Below are 20,014 nucleotides of genomic sequence, written 5' to 3'. Positions count from 1 at the left end.
TTTGCAACTATATCATTCCAGCTGAAAAAAGTATTTTCAAGAATTTGATAAAGGCTTTTCCAGGTACAACTAGCCTCCAAGGAAAAAAGCAAGGCTTTTATTTCTTTTCAATATCAAAGGGATGTTGAAATCAAATCCAGCATTCTTGTTGCCATATATGATTTAGAATCATAGAATCATTAAGGTTGGAAAAGACCTCTAAGATCATCGAGTCCAACCGTCAACCCAACACCACCATGCCCACTAAACCATGTCCCTAAGTGCCTCATCTGCACGTCTTTTAAATACTTCCAGGGATGGTGACTCAACCACTTCCCTGGGCAGCCTGTTCCAAGGCCTGACCACTCTATCAGTGAAGAATTTTTTCCTAATGTCCAAGCTAAACCTCCCTTGGCACACCTGATGCAGTCCTGACTCTGTTCAAGGGATTTGAAAAATTGTTAGGACATCAAAGAGCCAGCAAGCTTAATGTTCATCTACGACACATTTTTTTTTCAAACTAAATAAATTGAAGACTTTTGTTTTAACTAAATAGTTGAAGATCTATTTGCCTATGGAAATGTCTGCAATCAAAAGTAACTTGTAAATTATGTTGGACAAAATTAAAACAGTCTTTGAGATATGGATTTCAATGTCTCATTCTCAATGTTCTCTTTTATCCTCAGGAGCTTATATAGTTACTTTCTGTTAAAATAATGACATCTCAAATCCCACATCATTGACTAATCTGAGCTGCTCCAAATCAGAGGATTTTTTCCATTTCACTTAGTGGGACATCACAATGTAACAGCTTTACTTATACATTGCGTTCACTACAGTATGACAGACAGGAATGTTATTTCCATGTGCCTGGCAATGCAAAAGCAGAGCTGGAGTTCATCACTTTGATTGTTGGAAGAAGAAACTAGAACAAACGAAAACCCACAAGACAACTGGGGTTGACAAAAAGAAAAAACATTTCCCCAAGCACTGCAAATCTCAAGCAAGAAAGCAAATGACCTTATAAGTTCTTACAGGTTACATCTAAACTAGAAGCTTATGTGTTACACGGGAATCAAGAATCAGATCTTTACAGCAGAGGAAATTCCAAAGTGATTTGTCAGAGCTTAAAACCCATTAATTATAGGAACACTGACGAACTAATCTCCTCTCTCTGGCAAGTGGATATATTTCCATTGCTTTTCAATAAATTGAAGCTTAAATGATATTCTATAGTTTTTCAGCTTGCCCCCTGAGGACACAGATGTGAATCAATGCTATTATGTCAAGGATAAATATTTTAAAGCAACTGTAAGTAAAAGTTACAATCACTTCCATCCTTTTAGCAGAGTTTTGCTTCAAGCACAAATGCCTTGACTTCTTACTCTAAAAAAAGGTTTGGAAAATATCTGCCAAATATTCTATATCCCAAATACCACACTCATTTGAAGTGAAGATGAAAGTTTGGATGTCTTCAGCCAGAACCAACACAGACGTCCCCCGGTATCCCACAAAGTTTTTCTATTACCCGTTTCCCAGGTAAATGTTTGAACATCTTCAAAAATTACCCACTAGGCCCTAATGGTCATATCTTAACTTACACCCAAACAAGAACTGCCTATTACAATTCCCTCCCACTCCTGCATAATATCCAGAACAACACTGTACAGACCCTCTCCCCAACCTCAGAGGTTTAAGCACTAGCAAAAAAAAAAAAAAAAAAAAAAAAAAGAGGAAAAATACCTAATTTCAGGTATAGACACTTGTACTTCCATTGACAGCTTTGTCAGAAGTCTTGTTATGGTGTTACTAGTACAACAGACTCCCTTCCTAGCTGTGCCAGAAAACCAAAAAAATATAAAGCATAAAGGAAGCAGGTACACCAATAACAACATGTGTGCGCTGGAACACATCACTTAACCCTGAATTACTGTTTTAAAAGAACATGTTTGTAGTTCCTCATCTCTCATATAGTAAAATTAAAGTTTGTATTCTTATATGAGAAACTGATTTGTAAAAAAAGTCTTTTTTTTTTTTTAATCAAATCTATTTTCAGACTGTTACTATGGCTCTGCGTGCAATGGATTACTCTAATGAACTAAAAAGGAAAAAAAAGCCCAAAACTTCATGGGGTTTTTTTGGTAAATCAAAGTAACAAAGTGAACAGATGGGTAGCATTTTTATTATTCACTGTAGAGAACTCATGACAGATAGGACACATACAGGAAAGAAACTTCAGACTATAACTACAACACTTTCAAAACACAAAGGAACTGAAAAAAACAATTGTTGCAAACGTTTTCTGTTATCATGCATCTATGTTAAGACTTGAAAACAACACAAGCACATATTATATGTAACTTTTTAAAAAGCTTTATACACAGCCAAATTTAGTAGAAAATTAATTCTCATAAAGACTTATTTGAACAAGACAGAAATAAGAAAACTGATTTTATCAAAGGAATGTGGACAGTTTAGGCATATTCACATCAACACAGTACTCACGCCTAACACACCCTAAAAAGAAAAAAGAAAAACAGAACCACCACTTTCAAAAGCCCAAATATTTTCCCTAAAATATAAACCAAAATAAAGACTATCATGAACAAACAGAGAATAAGAAATTACTACAATTTAAACTAATTTATCAGTCACTATTGAATATTCTTATAATGCATACAAGTCAAATGACTGAACACTGGTTTTTTTGTTCCCTGCCCTGTGAAACACATTCTTATCATTTCCTGGCTGCTATTTGACATTTAACTGGCAGAGGGTGGGTGGGTGGAAAAGTGTTCTTTTTCTAGTTCAAGTATTTTAGGAGAAAGTCATTGGATGCATTTTAAAATACAAATTTAGTCTGCATCATAAAATTGATTACTAGACTAAGACAACTTACTAGGCACACATAGAAGAGAATTTAGCATTCTAGTTCAACAATTAACAAAATGAATCAACAGACTGGGGGAGGAGGAAAGAGACCTGCCACAACACAAATTACAATTTCTCAGAATTCTGGAGCAGCAATCTTACTATGAAATATTAACAAACTAAGAAAAGGCATTTCCTCATTTGAAGGATCATACATTCACTACATTAACAGTCTGCTTGAAACATGCAGACAGATCAAACTTGCTAACTACCAACAAGACCTGAGAGTTTGCTCTATAAGCCTGCACAAAAACTAACAGCTCAGAGCATGTCTTGTAATACTCTTCCCTGCAGAAGAATGTCACAAGAGTTCTTGTCGAGTTTTTGGATATAAAGTTGTAAACTTATTCACTATTGTTTTTCAGAGCTGATCAAGTTAACAGTCCAGAGTATGTTATGTGAAGAAGGGCATCTGAGAAAGCCCAGATACTTTTTCTTATATCAAGCTATGCAGATCTGAAATAAGGCATGAAGAACCATGTATTACAAAGAAGCAGTAATAATGCTTAAATATAAAGCAAACTATGAGCTTCCTGAGCTGTTAAGTTCCATTTGAGTTCCCTCCTGCAGTGTTTTCCTCCCCACAATCCATTTTTTTTAGTAAGCTATTTCAAAAATGAACACTCACAAACTTTAAGAGCAGAAGCGTGGATCATAATACTGCGCAATTAATTCAAATCGGAAAAATTAAGGTTTTATAGCTACCTTCATGCTTCAACATATCTTGTGGTTACTTTTAAAAATGAAACAGGAAGACACCGCATTTTTAGAGATTCACCCGCTTTCTTCCCACCTTCCTTTTAAGGTAGACAGTGATGGAATACAAGACAATGGATTGTCAATACATTTAATTTTGCATTTGGTGTTACATCTTTCAAAATCTTCCCAAACTATTTCAGCCGGTTTGAATAATTCATGTGAGCCAGTATCTAACCGAAGGAATGCAAACAAAGATTAAGAAAACAACAGTGCTAGAGTCTGTACTAGACTCTCTCAATTAAAGTCTTCATTAAAACAGATGCAAAAAGGTATGCAATTTACATCAAATATAAATCTCTTAGGTGAAAGTGCTTGCAATTGAACTAATGTAAACTTGACCCATGCTGCTATATGATAAGGACAGCCAAATGACAATGTAATGCTTGTCTGTCATATGACAGTTATTTTCAGCCAAGTAAAACTAGTTTCGTATTTCTATTAACAACTTCATGGTACAAAATTTTAGACTGCTTCAGCTGAAAACCATTAGCCCTGTTTCAAATTTTCAACTCCTAAGGAGAATTTTGTAGTCACATCAGGGTGTAGCAGACAAAACTTTGTGCAATGACTCATTATACGGGAACGCTCCTCTTCCAAAGGTTATTTATATAACAGGAGTTCCATTTGAAAAACTATGTTTTAGCAATTTGCTGCACAGAATTTTAATACTAGTTGTTTAGCTGACAGGCATCTGAGCGACTTAAAAAGTCTCACTACCTCCCACAAAACACCTCTCTAAAGATAGCCATCTTTCTTTTTTTTGCTAGAGCACTTAATAGTTAAGGAAATACTGGTATTTTATGCAGAAAAGATTTCTTACCGTTAGTAAGACACAACTGGAGACTGAAAGGTAATTTAAATGACAGCTTCAAACAAGAACAAAAATCATAGAATAATTCAGGTTGGAAGGGACCTCTAGAGCTCATCTGATCCAACCACACACTAAAAACAGGGCCAACTTTTAAGTTGGATTAAAGCACTGGGAGTATATGTTTGATGATTAAGTACGTTAAGAAGTCTGTTGAAATGTTACAAAACAACTTGAATGCGCAACTTGACATTATAAACTGTTCAAGTTCAAACTTTGCTTCCCCACAAAGACACCCCAGCAGTGTTATTTGCCACTTCTTTCTAAGAAGGTCCGCTTCCTGCAGGCTACTGTTCCATTTCACTTTAAACATGTCCACAGGCTTCCATAACCTCCTTTTTGTAGGCACTAGCACTTGTGTGGTTGCACAGTAAACTAACTCACAGAACTGATCCAGCTGAACACTAAACCTGGCAAAAAGCTTACAATTAGGTGGCCAAGTAAATTCTAATGCTGGCACAAGAAAGCAGTGGGAAAATGCAACTGGATGCAGAACATCCTTTTTGTCAGGAGTGCACATTTCCTTTGTTTTCATTCTCTTTAACTACTAAACCCCCTGATTCTCTCTGCAGAAAGCATATTTGAATGCAGAGAAAAGCCTACAATTAAAATTCAGGGATGTTATTTATACATATTTTCATGAATAAGGAACCGTTAGCAGGAAGAAGCTTTAAAATTCTCTCTGCTCCTCTAACTTCTAACAATATCACAGGAAGCACATAGAACAAAACAAAACAAAGGTCTGCAGCATTTAAACTGCACAGAAAATAAGAACTCTACCAGTCTAACAAAGACTGGTACATGAAGCTTGGTAGAAGCTATTGGGAATAAAAAAAACTAGACGCAGGTTGGGCACGGAGATCAAATGACTGCAAGAAGGCTGAGGATCACCTCTCGTCCTCCCTCTCCCAGGCACCATACCAAGGGGATTCAAGAGGAGATGGGACACAGCTCCTCACCTGAACCCTGACATAAAGACAGAGACTACACAGGAGTATGTTAAGGAACAAGGGATCAAAACAAAGTATCTTGAGAAGCTGAGGTAAATGGAATGGACTTAGCAAGGCCAGCGTAGTTGTTGGACACATGCCCCCAAAGTCAGGAAACGATTCAGGATTCTCGAACCTCACTTTTGTAATGAAACTTATATATAAAGCAAGTTTAATCTGGACTAATTCTAGTCAATGGAGAGGAAACCGACTATTGCTATAGTTACTCCATTAGCTGATGTGGCAAGTTTGTATAACCTCACTTTCCAGGCCTGACCACAATCCATTTTGTTACTTATTCTTTGATTGCCAGCTAGGAACAGTCACAAAGCTTACACTAAAAACATAAAAGGAACAACATCTGTGAAATCAAAACACAGAGAAGGTGGCAAGTGCCAGAAAAAAACCCAAATTTAAGTTGGTTCTTTATTTTCAAAAAATACACACACATCTTTAATTACACAATCATCTTTTCCTACTTGCCCCAACAGAACTGTAGTCTCATCCAGTGAGAAGTCAAGGCTTCCTCAAAAAAGGTACTAAGACTGTCTAAAAAATGCAAGTGCTGTCCCAACCCTCTCTTTCTTTTGCTGCAAATTGAGAAAAGCATTTAGGGCATGGCAGATGGGACTGAAGAAGGGTCCTGGGTCAGTTCATGCCATCTTGGACAACTACAAACTCTGTCACACACATCAAGCTGGCAACTGGCTTCCACCATTTCACACATGGTCACCTTTAGCAAATTCCTGATTTGATTCTTCCCTCTTATTCCTCATCCAACGTTTTCTTTCTAGACTTTACACAACTCTCTCCTCATTCAACTGAAACAAATCTTACCCAGAAATATCAAAGTGCCATATGAGCCAAAAGTTATACAAATGATAAAATGCCAGACCTCCCTAAATAGTTCAGTTTCATAATTTACTTAATTCAAACAGCTGTTTAAAATAAAAACACTCTCACCTCTTCTTAAAAAAAACGTTTCCTCACTGTTTTTGTTCACATTTGATTCTATGTTGAATACTCCATCTCTGTATATCCTTTATTTTCATTAAATGTTCACAAACATCAGCCAAAGATAAGGATTTTTTTTTCTTTGAAGCAGTGCAGTATTTCCCCTGAATATGCAAAAGCAGCTCTACATATACTACATTTCAAATTCTGCTGGCCTGTCAAGCCTGGTAAGTAAAACTTAAGAAGCTGGCCCCTGCTAGGCCACAGAAAAGCTCCAGAGCTGCTGGTGGGGTGTCCATTCTAAACTTCCTTAGGAAACGGTAGTATCAGTTTTCATTTATATTGTCCAACACTAAGGAAAAACAAAGAGAAAGATGAGACTTCACAGGTCAAAAAGCTCTGTATCTAAACTACCAGTGTCTCATACAAAATCTCTTATTTCTGTAATCCTTTCAGAAGAATCATACTCTTTTACTGATTCCCTTGCATCTACATGTTGAAACATACCAAACCAATGGCATAGGTTAATTTATAACCATTATCTGCTGCTTTCAGAATCTGATATATTACTATAAGGCTCTGACAAACTGGTTTCAGACACTACAGAGAATATTTTAAAATTGGCATTCATTTAAAACTTCGTATTTTAAAATAAGTTTTAAAAACAGCTTTCACAAACCCACACCTCAGATTCAGTACAGGCATATGGTCAGCACAAAATTGTTGCAAAGCTCGAAAGAAGTTATGCTAAAGGCAATTTCAGCAATTAGAGAACCTTTTCAGTGCTATAATTAGTGAAGATTTGGTAAATGGGAGATAAACTGCAATATAAATCAAATTATTTAAGTCAAAGATTTTTATCTTACCAGAAACAAAACGCTGCCTCTTCTTTCATTTTAAAAAACAAGAACAGGACCAAAGAATTGTTTTGAATACTTAAAATTTCTAGAACATCCTTTCACTACTAAAAACTACAATGAAAATGTTTTGACAATAACCCTGATTTATCTTCTTATTTCCCAGCAGGCTCTGATGTGCAAAAAAAAAAAAAAAATCTTAGAATGCATATCCAACCACACTCTGCGATGTGCCAACAATCTCAAAAAGTAGTAGCAATCTAAAGTGAGAAGAATCTTGTAGAAGACGCAGAAAAGGTCGACTGATACTCTAGACTTCTTTTTCTTCCATAGAACCTCAGTCTTTACTGACAAGATCTTTATGACTCCCACGTTTTCAAAGATGGCTAAAGCTGGGCCAGTCCTTTACATGCAAAACGATGTAAGCACGGAAACAACACTAGCAGACTAGTACACATCTTCCTTAGTTATTCAAACAAACAGTACATTTAAAGAACACATTTGCAGTAATCCCGAAAGTCAGTAATACCTGTTATGTAATATCAATTTGTTATATGAAAAAAGAACGTATTATACACATATATTTAGAAGGCCTGTGGCACATAACAGTTCAAGAAGCATACTAATACTTTCAGGTTAATATTTTACTTTAGTATTTTGATATCATATACATAACCATCAGTTCATTACGTGGCCTTCTACCATAAATATTCTGGAAAAGAATCTTTACATATGAATCACATAGTGATGCTTACCACATTACTACGTGAGAGAATGTGTTAGGTGACAGACATCATCTCAGCATCGTTTTAACAGGCTAAATTTGAAAAAATCTCCTGATTTGAGAAACAGGAAGATATCATCAATTGTCCAACATAACTGCCTTGTTTTCTCTGGCTCTCCATTCCTAAAACCATCATTCACGTCTCTTAACTACGGAGTACTCTTAGAAAGTCACCCAGGTTACCTTCTTAACTACAAGAAGTAACTACTGAACCAAATTAAACTTTTTCTTTAAAACAACAAACAAAAAAAAAACACCACAAAAAAAAAATCACACAACCCACAATACACATACATATGCATTCATACACTATGAGGCACATAGAACAGAAGGCAGTTTTGAAAAAAAATAATCAGGCAGAAGGAGGACGTGGACTTCAGTTGTTAAGTATTCACAAGTTATTATTCTATTCTTACTCACACCCCTTCACAGTTTCCAGATGCAGGCTGGCAGCCTAGAGTATATGGCCATCTGCAGTACTAACCATATAAACTGATTAGATCCAGCTTAGCATTAAGTAGCCATACATGGAAGTAATTTTTCTTATAAATCACCCCTCGGTAAATTCAATCTAACATGCTCAACTAACATTTGAAGAAAGGATCAGAAGAATGTGTCACAATGCCTCACAGCCTTCCTTTTCATATTTTAGTATGTTGTATAAAAAAACACCTACAATTCCTACAGCTACAGTAATAACAGCATTAACTGAAGGTATAATTAGAAGTTAAGAGGAAGATCTTTTTGTTCTATGGCAATTAAAAACAAACATTGCACTTGTTTATCAGGTTTACTGAGTACATACTTAACACCCATCAGCAGGGATTCTTTGGAGATTCCTGTCCTGAACTACCAATCTAAGATCCAGTTAGCAAGTTTGATTCTACATCATTAAGAAATCTTCGTATCAAATACACAGAAGAGCATAGCCACCTCAACCTTCTCTGCAGATGTCACTCACTACAGGATATGATCCTGCAGTTAGAGCTATCTAACCACTCTTCTTCCACAAACATACTGGGTCTGCCTTCCTAGTATCAGTACATACCAAAGTCTTTGTTGCTCTAACCACATAATGGGCATATTTGACAAGAAGCTCACTGAAGGGCTTGGGGGGAAAAAAAAGTATGTACGCATATTTTATTCTAACACAAGACTAAATACAAATAATTTCATAGTTACAAATCACAATTTCCTTTTTCAGACACGTGCTCTGAAGTCTGCTTTTACTCAGAATGGTTCCTTGTCCCTTAAACTCTAGCAGTTTCTTCAACATTCAATACAACATTCAAGAAATATGCAACTACCACTAAAGTCATGCTTTACTGAATACCACCATTGCAAAAACACTCAACTAAACATGGGTTGATAACTATTTTATTAATTATTGTACTAGATGTCAGCATCTAGTAAAAAGGGTACATGCTGACATTACCTCTCCCCTATAGATGTAGCAGTCATATACCAGTTCAATGGTAATTCACAATACTCGCAGTCTGCAAGAATTTCATACAGCTTCGCAACAGAAAAAAGATCTACCAGATTTCTTTACAATAGGCCTGTAGATCAGTTTAGTTAAAAAGGTGACTAAACTCCTATTTAGGTTAAGGCAGATTTTTCCTTTTACCTTAAGTAGATGAGAAAACAAAACAACCAGAACAAAACCCTAAAAATCACTTCAAACTAGAGTAGGAGCTCAAGCGAGTCTGTAGGACCCAAAATGCTACAGCAGACTTGTAATTAATGTTTTAATATGGCATTACTTTTACTACAAAGATGTACAGTATTTCAGTTTCTGTATAATACATGGTTAGGGATACAAAGAAAATTGTCTAAATCTGTTTTCAGAATCAATTATTTAAAAACGCTAAGATTTATTCCTATTTTGGTCTCCTGCTGATTGCTGACAGACTGCACACAGATACAGCTCCTGGTACCAGGCCAAATTTACAATTAATCTGGGGAAAAAAATTCAGCATGGCTTCTTATCTGTATGTTGAAGAAAACAGGAGTCAAAGTTTCACTTATTCAAAAAAAGATGTCGAACATGATATGTTGGCACGTTATAAAAGTTACATTAAGCAACCAAAAACCCCCACAATGGCAAAATTAGATTAACTTTTTTGGTTGTTCTGAGAAAGAACAAAGTAAATTTGTTATACCACTTAGATTATGAAATTCCATTACTGTTTTAAAAATAAAAGGCAACATGATACCTGGCCTTTAAAAATTGAGAGTCCTGATTTTCTACCTTCTATCCTCTATGTAGTGAAATACTGAAATTGCCACTTTCCTTATATATGTTTGCATCTTAATGACATTCATTCCAGTATAAAATATACCTAGTGTATAAAAATGTTGCTAAGAAAGGGGAGATGTCGACTTTACTTAAAGACCATTTTGATCTCCAATCCTTTCTCACTGTAAATTCTGCTGCCTAGTTTTAAATGACTTGGAAAAGCACCCACCTCTGCTCCCTCCCACCCCATATAATCAGTGACATCTTCCAAACACACAGCAGAGCTATAACTACATGTTAGCAAGTCTATGAGCACAGATCTTATTCTTTTAAGACAGTAAACGAAATATTTTTTAGCACATACATATTTCTTTTAAATAATTCAGTGTTGACATTTTAAGTAACATAACTTGTATTCACGTTGAATTAACTCATTTTACATGCCCAGTACAGAATATTCCTATTGTATAACCACCTGCTTATGGAAGAAGTAAATCTAATTTAGGAAACTAATAATTAACATTACGAACTCTAGTGTGATAGCACAACAGTATAACTTTCAAATCGTAACTGAGCATATTGCCAGCAGAAAAATCTTAATTCATTACTCCTGCAGTAACTGCTTTATATTTAACATGAATCGCTAAAGCAGCAATCAATCCCAAGGTAGGTGGAGGGGAAAGAAATCACACCTTACATACACTGCTGCTCAGCTAAAGTTCTTTTCCAATCAAGAGCCCAGAAAGATACCACATGTCAAATAAATGTTTGGGATGTTACATAATTTTAGTTGAAAAATGGCTTATCACATCTCAGTTTCAGGCCCAGAAAAGTAAAAAATTTCCTATATTTAAAACACAGCACTGTCCTACTCAAGTAATTTAAAGTTTATTTTCCTGACCAGAAACCAAGGGAACACACTCCAATTTGGAGTTCACATTGAGATGGATAAACTCAATAGCTATCAAAGAGATGTCAGGCTCCCTATACCATCCTGTGGCTCTTATTTGAAATATGATTGAAATCCATGAATCTCCAAGACAACACACATAAAGCAGAAGGAAGGAGAACAGCAGTTTTCCAAGACACATTACGAGGCAGCAAAAAGACTCATACAAAGCTTAATGACTATGACAGCAGACATTGAAGACCGCTTTTGATTTAAGTGGGCCTTCAGTTCTCAGCTCTTTGTTCTCCAGATTGCATTTCATCTGGAAGCATGATACATCCAGCAGAAAGAAAAGAACCAAGACCTTTAAAATTTAAGAACATGATTAAAGACAGGAGGGAAGAAAAAAAAAAAACCCACACACACAAAAAACCAACAGTGATTTACAATACATCTGCCAACTGAGGTATCAGAAGGTGACACTTTTGGGGAAACCCTGCGTATTGATCAGTTGCTTTCTCATAATACCATAAGATATGCAGGTGTTTGCAGCCAGCACTCATTCCTCTTTATGATTTTTTGCCTCTGACTTCAGTCAAGATGCCCCTTTCTAAATCTTTAGTTATTTGGACAACTCCACACAGGAATTAATTGCCATTTTATCAAAGGTAACAAATTGTGACTTAAGATAAATTTACAGATGATACTAAGCTTGAATATCTACTGCTTAGTTACCAGCAGATAGTTACTATATACAACCCTCCACAACAAATTTAACTTCAATTAATTTATTTTAAACGCATCAAATCAGAACACTTCCAGTATATGGCTGCATGATTATGGGGGGGGGAGGGGGTGTGGAAGGGTGCTATTAACCACATTATTTAAGACTCACATCTCAGCTTCAAGCAGTAAACCCACCTCATCTCTTTTAAACACTGTCCCCATTTTTACCATGATCTTCCACTAGAACTGGGGTAAAAGTATGAAGAAACAGGAGTAAAAAAGCCTCCCATTTCACACCTACATCTACTATATTCTCTCCAGATGTCTGGAACTTCTATAACTTCGTTAGTAGAGCTGGGACAGGTCACATCAGGTACACCAATTTGATCACAGGAAAACAGCTACTTGGATACTTATCACCGCAACACTGCTGGATGCACAGTCACTGCAAAGAGTACCTAGCAGAGATGTGGATGGCTATTACTGACGAGCGGAGAGTAGTCAACACAGAAATCACATGGAAAGTTTAACCTTCAAGATTTCGGGTATGGGGACTAAGAGAGCAGCAAGCTCTGCACAGCAGATCAACTGGGCAGACCAGGGCGTTCGGAGGCCTGGCTGAGCACTGACACTGCCAGGTGGCTGGCTGTCAGCCGTATTTAAAAAATGTTAATCCTCCAAAGTAAGAATTACAAAGAAAAGTACTCAACTTTTAAGCTGAGTTTCAGCTAAAGTAGTTCTAAAGACTTATTAGAAAGCCTGAAACTTTCAAAGGAAGACTCCACTTTCGAAGAAAGCCTTTTTAAAGCCAACCACAGCAATGCACAAATAAGGCCACCAAAGCCCCTTTACCTTAGTCCTCACATCACAGCCCTGAAACCAGCCAGAAACACTCCCTCATTTTTCTGTCACTCCCTATTAAGTAACGCTTTACTGAAAACCATAAAACTGCTAAGACACCGATTTCGTCTGCTTCGAATCTCAACTTTTTAAGAAAAGGTCCCTGCCCAAGTCCCGAGATCTGCGCACCAGAGAGCCCTCGCTACGTCCAAGCCGTGGCATCACTGACACCTGACGGGAAAAAAAACCCCAAACCCTGAGGTGAAGTTTATTTCTGCGAGGGAAACCCCGGCCATGACAGGTTCGGTGCTGCACGGCAGCGCCGCGGGGCTGTCACCACACGGCAGAGGCGGCTGCCCCAGCTGCCGCGGGTGCTAACGGACCAGGTGGCCGCGCCGTGGCGGGCGGCGGTGGCGGGCCAGCCCGGCGGAGGGAGGGTCCCTCTGCGTGCCCATCTCCGGCAACGCCGCTCCCGCCGCTGGACGCCAAGTCTCGAAAGAGGCTGGCAAACCGGGACGGGTAGCCTAGGGCCGCGGGAAATGCCATCTCCTCACGCCCTCCCTCCCGCCAGGCCGGCTCTGGGGCTCCGGCCTGTAGCGAGTCTCTTCCCCGCAGCCCGGAGAGGAGGGGGCCGTCCCGGGGGTGGGCGTCACGCAGCTCCCGGGGAGGTGACAGGCCCCAGCCCGCCCGGCGGCTGCGCTGCCCGCCGGGCGCGGGTGCTCCCTCGGAAGCGCCGAAGGGTGTTGGCCACTCACCCACGCAGGCAGATCTGCGGAGGAGACGGTGAGCCGCACCGCCTCCTCCTCGTCCTCCAGGAAGGCGAGCGCCCGGCCCAGGCGGGAGGTCTTGCCGCCGCGGTGCCTGCGGATCCAGAAGAGCCCGCACAGGGCGATGAGGACCCAGCTGAAGCTCAGCCCCAGGTAGCCCAGCACATACACGGGGAAGATCAGCACGAAGCTCCTCGCAAACTGCGACACCAAACCCGTCACGTCCACGCTCAGCAGCGGCGGCGGCGGCTCCGGCACCGAGTCCCCGGCCGCCGCCTTCTCCGCGGCCGCGGGATCCGTGCCGGACCCCGCGCCGGGGGACTGCTTAGCCGCGGCCCCGCTCATGCTATGGCAGCGGCGGTTCCTACTACTGCTGCCGCTCCTCCCGCTGCTGCTCCTCCTCCTCCTCCTCGGGCGCTGGCTGCGAGCGGGCAGGGGGGCAGGGCGGCGGCGGCGCCTCGCATCCTGCGCCCGGCCCCGCTCGTCGCGCACCGACACCAACCGCCGCCCGCTTCCGGGTTCGGGGCGGCCCGGCCCAAACAGCCGCCGCCGCGGGGAGGGTGGTGCAGCGGGGGGTGGGTCGTGCCACCGCGAGGAGGTGCCTCGTCCCCAGGCACCGCTATTGGCGCCCGCCGCGCCACACGAACGCCCTCTCTGCTCGGCCGCCGCCCCCCGCCCCGGGCAGCCGGGCGGCCCGCGGCCCCCTCCCCGCTGCTGGGCATGAGCCGGCGTTACTCTCTCTCATGCTTCCCCTCCAGGCCTGCCTTAGGAAGCGCGGGTTCGCCCTGCACGACGGCATCCGGGCCAGGAGGAGATCGTCGCCGCCTCTCGCCGAGCTCTCCTCACTGCCGCCTCGCCTGGGACCCCCCCGCCCGCCTTCGCTTGGGGGCAGCCAGCCCAACCGCCCGCCCGTAACGGGCACGGGCCATCGCTGCTTGGCCTCGCAGGAACGAGGGAGGCAACGTGACGCGGAAGAGGGGGTCATAACACGGAACGGGCGCTTGCTGGGTGGCACGAAGCAGAACCAGCTTGCCAAGGCGTTGGGGACCGCGAACGTGCTAGCGTGCGCTTCCTCACGGGCAAACCACCCATCTCCCCACTCCCTTTAGTCATGTATGGTTGAATGGTTTCTACCTGTTACACCCTTCAGTAATGAGCTTCGTATTCTTCTTTGTTTTCTACTGAGGGTTGTTATTAAAGGACTGACTGATCAATGGCCCAGAGGAACCAGAGCGGTGTTCCTGAGGCTTCGCTCACACATCCTCAGATAAAGCCGACTCCTCTGTCATCTTGATACACAGGAATACCTAGGGTGGCACCCACAATCCAGGCTCTTGGGATTACACAAGCCCTGATCTGTGGAACTAAACTGATTTTCTACAGGCTTGTGTCCTGTATCCCTTTCTCACAGTAACACCTGGCTCCCCCATCATTCCTCCTACCATTCCTTTATCTTCTCAATAATTTTTATGTAACCACCAGTTTTGGAAGAGGCAGCTGTTGCTTGTCCTTAGCTGTGTGCTAATCAGTTTTCTGAGGCAGCATTTACCAGGAGTTTTTTTATTTTGGCTTTAAATAGCCAACCTTTCACTTAGTGGGAATGAGTGTCCTTCCTCCTCTCTTCAGCTGCCATTTTTCACAAAATTTGTAGGATTTTATGACGCTAGTATTTGCAGGCAGGGAAGACGGGAGAACAAATTTAGCCAATAGGCTGAAAAGTTACGAAAACACATACAAATGGACAAATAGGAAAGCTGCATAAGCTTCATTTCCTTAAGAAGTGAAAGCAACCTCATCTCAATTCCAGAGAAATGGAAAGTTAGAAAAGCAATGGCACAAAAGGAAAAGTTGTTTGCTCAGTGCTGCACAGGAGAAGTGGAAAAAGAATCCATATCGTGACAACTGAATGTGCTGTTCTGTTGTACCATCTTTCCAAATTCCCTCCATGCCTGCAATCAGACACAATGGACCACTCTAAGCAAAAAAAACTTCTGACTGTAGACTCATGTTGCTCTTTTTTACTCCCTCTTTACCATTGACGGTCCTCCACCTGTATAATTAGGTCAGTCAAGATGAAAATTCAGAACGACCAAATGATACAAAAAAAGAGTCACAAAATCAACGATTTACAACTATATGGTAATCCAAGCTTTGAAATTACAATGTACTTACTTTGGGTCTTTACTTTTAGAGAACTCAAAACACCTACAGGCTGTAACAGTGACGGGACTGAAGGGCAGTATAAGACCCTATAAAAGCTTGTTACCTTATACTGGGGGTATCAAGTATGACTCTGTGACCCCTTTGGATACCAATAGTATCAAACTACAGTAAATGTGGGTGATTTTTTGCATTTATTGTACTGCTCTTCTAATTACTTAGTTTGCTTATATAGACTTTCTTGTGAACTCCTCACTCCCAAGTTCAGTAACACCTAGTACAAATGGCCATATTGTACATTGGCTCCCTTCATTACAACAAATACTATTAATATTTTCTCATCTTTCCAAGCCCTTTGTTCTCAGTCTTGGATTCCATTGCTCCATTTTACTTCCCTATCTGGCTTCACAGTATCTTAAGTGGAATACAACTGTACCACAAACCAAAATGAAAATTCAAAACAAGAAAAATAAAAGTGATTTAATTAACATGATGTTTACCAACTAACACTTTACCATATGCTGCATCTTATTCTGCTCTCCTTTATGTCTGTGTGTATTCTGCAAATGAGCTGGATATAGAATTTATAGAGGAGTACCCTGTACAGTCAGTATTAATACACTGGAGAAGCATATCAGAAAAATAATTAATCTTGTAGTAACATTTAGGATGACAAACACATAATTGTAGGCCTGACAGCCTAGCATTGATCCTGGGCAGAGTAATTCATTAGTTGATATGGAAGTTTGTTTAATCAGAACTAAACGTGGGTGATACTGTTCCAATCAAATAGGAAAACAGAAGCAAGATCTTGTAGCATTAATTTGATAGCATTTATCTGTAACATCAATAGAAAGTTCTGATAAAGAGGTTGCCGCTGACTTCTTAGAACTTCTGTAGATAACTAACTTGGCCCCACACAGTATTTTGATAAAGAAACTGGGTGGTATGAAATTAGCATGCCACTTTTATAATAGGGACAAGAGTCTTGTTAAAATCAAGATATACACTCTGCTTTACTTTTAGAGAACTAGGGGATAGATTAGGGTCAGTTACTCTATTATAAAGTTTTTCATAAAATGTTCTGGATAAACACAAGGTTTTTTTATTCTAATCTTTTTGGTGCTGATAAATTGTTTAATAATTTGCTTGAGAATCTTGGAATTGTTAATTCATGTATTTCCTGATCCTATTTTTTAATACTTAGGACAGCAGTTTTCAATGCATCAGGAACTCTTGAAGATACTCACTTACGGCACAGAGATTACTCTGGCTTTTCTGTAAGTATCCTATAGTGAATTGTATCAGCTGCAGAGCTGATTATATTTATCTCATTTAGATAATATTTATTCTTTTCATATCCTGCTTTGTAGGTCTGTTGCATTCTTAGAATTTGAATTAATATTTTTTGCTTGCAGTATTCCTTTACACCCATTCTTAGCCATATGTGTGTTCCTCCTTTTTATTGGATTCCTTTTTTGCTTTTTCAAAGTCAATAGTTTCCATTGGAGTCAAAGTAGTGTCGTCCTATGTTCATCTTTACCTTGCAGCAGTTTGCCATGATGCTTTTTTGCCAGTAAGTACCAGCACTATTCTTCAGAACAACTTCCCAAAAGATCTTATTTATACATCTGGGTTTTAGAGCATGTGAAAAATCGGCAAAATTCAGTTCATATGGTGAAAAAGAAAATCTAAGTTTCCCCGACTTCTTTGGATTTCACACAAGAAAACATGTTTTGGAAGCTATTTCAATTGTTGCTTCTTGACCATTTTCAGCAACAGTTAATCTTCCTGAAGAATAATATTTGATATTATACCTTATTTTACCCAACCGCATTATTTCAGTCTGATGCTTCTCTCTACAGGTTTTTAACGATTGAACATAAATCTTTATTGAATAGAAATCTGAGAATGTTTACTCAGGATTTTTTTCCTAAAAATTTCGGAATTATTAATGGAAACATAGTTTACATGAAGTTGCATCCTAGTAAATTCTCATGATGGAATACTCACTACTACTTTGTTTGATTTTATCCAGCTGTCTCAACCTGCTTCAAATTATCTAGCACAAAGAAGAGTCAGAAGACTCTACCATACCTGTTCAGTACACAGAGCTTCTGTTTTTGGAACAAAACCATACCTGTCTGATCCCTGCTATCACCCAATCTGGCTTTAGTTTCACTGAATGCATAAATTGCACTCTCGTTATAAGATCCTCAAATATTTATTGTTCCTGAAGACAGAAATACTTTCCACTAAAATGTGTTTCTTAATAAGTTTTCACAATAATCATAATGTCCTTTTTTTCCCTAATGGGATTCTTACAAGTTATAGTTCAAAACTAAAGGCACAAAGTTTTAATACACGGTGGAAACACTTAAACATGCACAAATTTTAGTTCTGTTATTCCAGCTTGTGTTCTCATGCAGCAGTTAAACTTCAGTCTGATCCCTGGATTTAAGGTTTAAAAAGTTCTTTCCAAACCCTCTAGTGGTGCCTTCCCACATCTGTAATTTTTCTCTTGCCATAAAGCTGCCTGACAAGTATACTCTAACAGGGGTAAGAAAAAGCTATTGGCAGCCAAAACTGATTTTTTTTTTTGTTTTGGTAACAAATACATATGCATATTCTAAAGAATAGATGGTAGGACCAGAACTTGAAAAAAATCTTTTTCTTCTGTCCGGCCTTTGGTATCACTGTCACAGTTGCTAGTTTTAGTTATATGTATTTGCTGTATTGCTGTTGAAAACAAAATTCAATTACGAGTACTTGAAGGTAGTTTTTGTCCTTCAGCCTCTATATGTAGGACAGCATTTCCGCAGAGTATCCTTTACTAAGCAGATGCCTAGTTCCATGTGTTTATGACACTGTCACCGCTTTGGCTAAAGAGCTCTTTGAGTTAATCCAAGATGGCTTGCAAGTGCATTTTTATTCGTTCAGGGAAGAAGATATAAAATGCTCATAGATTATTATTGCTCTGCCAAAGACAGCTAAATAATTCATAGGAATGTTTCTAAATAGGTTAGTATCCATAGATGCTTATATTTAGTGGATGTAATTTAGCCCTTAAAGGTCATACTTACAGTTAATGGTGGTTTGTTGGTTTGTTTTTTCTTAATAAAATATCGAGGTTTTTTTTTCCTCCTAATTGCTTGCTTAATTTGCCTTTGCTTTTCTGCTACGTGATAAAGGAAAATATTTCAATAGTGAGGCAACTTTTACAGAATTTTATTCTGGAAACACTCATAAGAGGTAACTGTATCAAGGCTTTGTATGTGTTTGTCAGCTGACTATTTAAGGCCAAATATAAGGGGTTAAATTTTCTCTCTTTGAAGTCAGTGTGACAAACTCCTGTTGAACTAATGCAAGAATGTTTCTCAAATGCAAAAATACCTCTTCGCTTTTTTTTCCCCTCAGTAGTCAGTTTTCTACAAACATTAGTAATTAGTATTAGCAGTAACATATTAACTTTTTTTTTTTTAACCCTTAAAAAGAAAAAATAGGCAATAAAGTTAAAAGTGCCTAGAGGAATTTTCATCCGGTCTTTTAAATCGCACGTTAATAGGCTGTAAATATTTGGTGTGAAAATAGCACACACCTTTCCTGCAGGCAATCATCGTTTACGTCAAGTTTGTTTGACGGGTGTTTGGCAGGCTGCCACTTGGCTCTTTCTTGCAGAAAACAGCTCCGGTATTTGTTACAGTAGGAATACTATCAACATTTTTATTTCTACGGGTAATCTTCATGCCTGCCTCTACCTAACATCTGGGTAAACGGCAGATTAAGTCAAGCGTATCCCCCTTATCATTAACATTTTTTTTTCCCACAGTAATCGTGCATGACTTTACTAAAAGCGAATCACCTACTATTAGGAACGGTTTCATGGTATACTTAGCCTATAAAAGGTCAGTGGTGAACAGGAGGACAACAATGCCTGTAAGGCCGCCTGGGTGAGTGCCCCGACCCTGCCTCACGGGATGGTGCTCGGCAGATCCGAGGCCTCCCCGCGGCCCCTCCACCTGAGGAAACCCAGCTGGGCACCGGCTCGAGGAGGAAAACCCTCCTGCAGCCATACAGGCACCCCAGCCTGCCACTTGCTCGCTAAGAAAGGGCTGGAGATGGCCAGACGCCAGCCTGCCGCACCGCTGGGAGCGCGCTGCGCCATAAGCTCCACCTCGCCTCACAGCCGGGCGCCTTCTCCCTTTCCCACAATCCTGTGCGGCGGCAGCGTCCTCCCCTTCTGGCGGCGGGCCCCGGCGCTCATCCATCGCT

At 39.9% G+C, this 20,014-nt stretch overlaps 1 protein-coding gene across 3 annotated transcripts in view; it reads right to left on the bottom strand.

The window, feature by feature from the left end:
* ESYT2 (extended synaptotagmin 2) overlaps window positions 1-14,110 on the bottom strand; it is a 90,045-nt gene extending 75,935 nt beyond the window's left edge. For 2 of the 3 annotated variants that reach the window (XM_075144120.1, XM_075144121.1), the window contains exon 1: window positions 13,571-14,109. In XM_075144120.1, the coding sequence (XP_075000221.1) occupies window positions 13,571-13,927 (357 nt within the window). In that variant the 5' untranslated portion in view covers window positions 13,928-14,109. Of the gene's footprint in view, window positions 1-13,570 lie in introns of all 3 variants that reach the window. The other variant, XM_075144122.1, reaches the window with a different exon arrangement.
* Window positions 14,111-20,014: the final 5,904 nt, after the last annotated feature.

Source organism: Calonectris borealis, chromosome 2, assembly GCF_964195595.1.
Source record: "Calonectris borealis chromosome 2, bCalBor7.hap1.2, whole genome shotgun sequence".
NCBI lineage: Eukaryota > Metazoa > Chordata > Aves > Procellariiformes > Procellariidae > Calonectris > Calonectris borealis.
The sequence above is the reverse complement of the archived record's forward strand: the minus strand, read 5'-3'. Positions and strand labels throughout refer to the sequence as shown.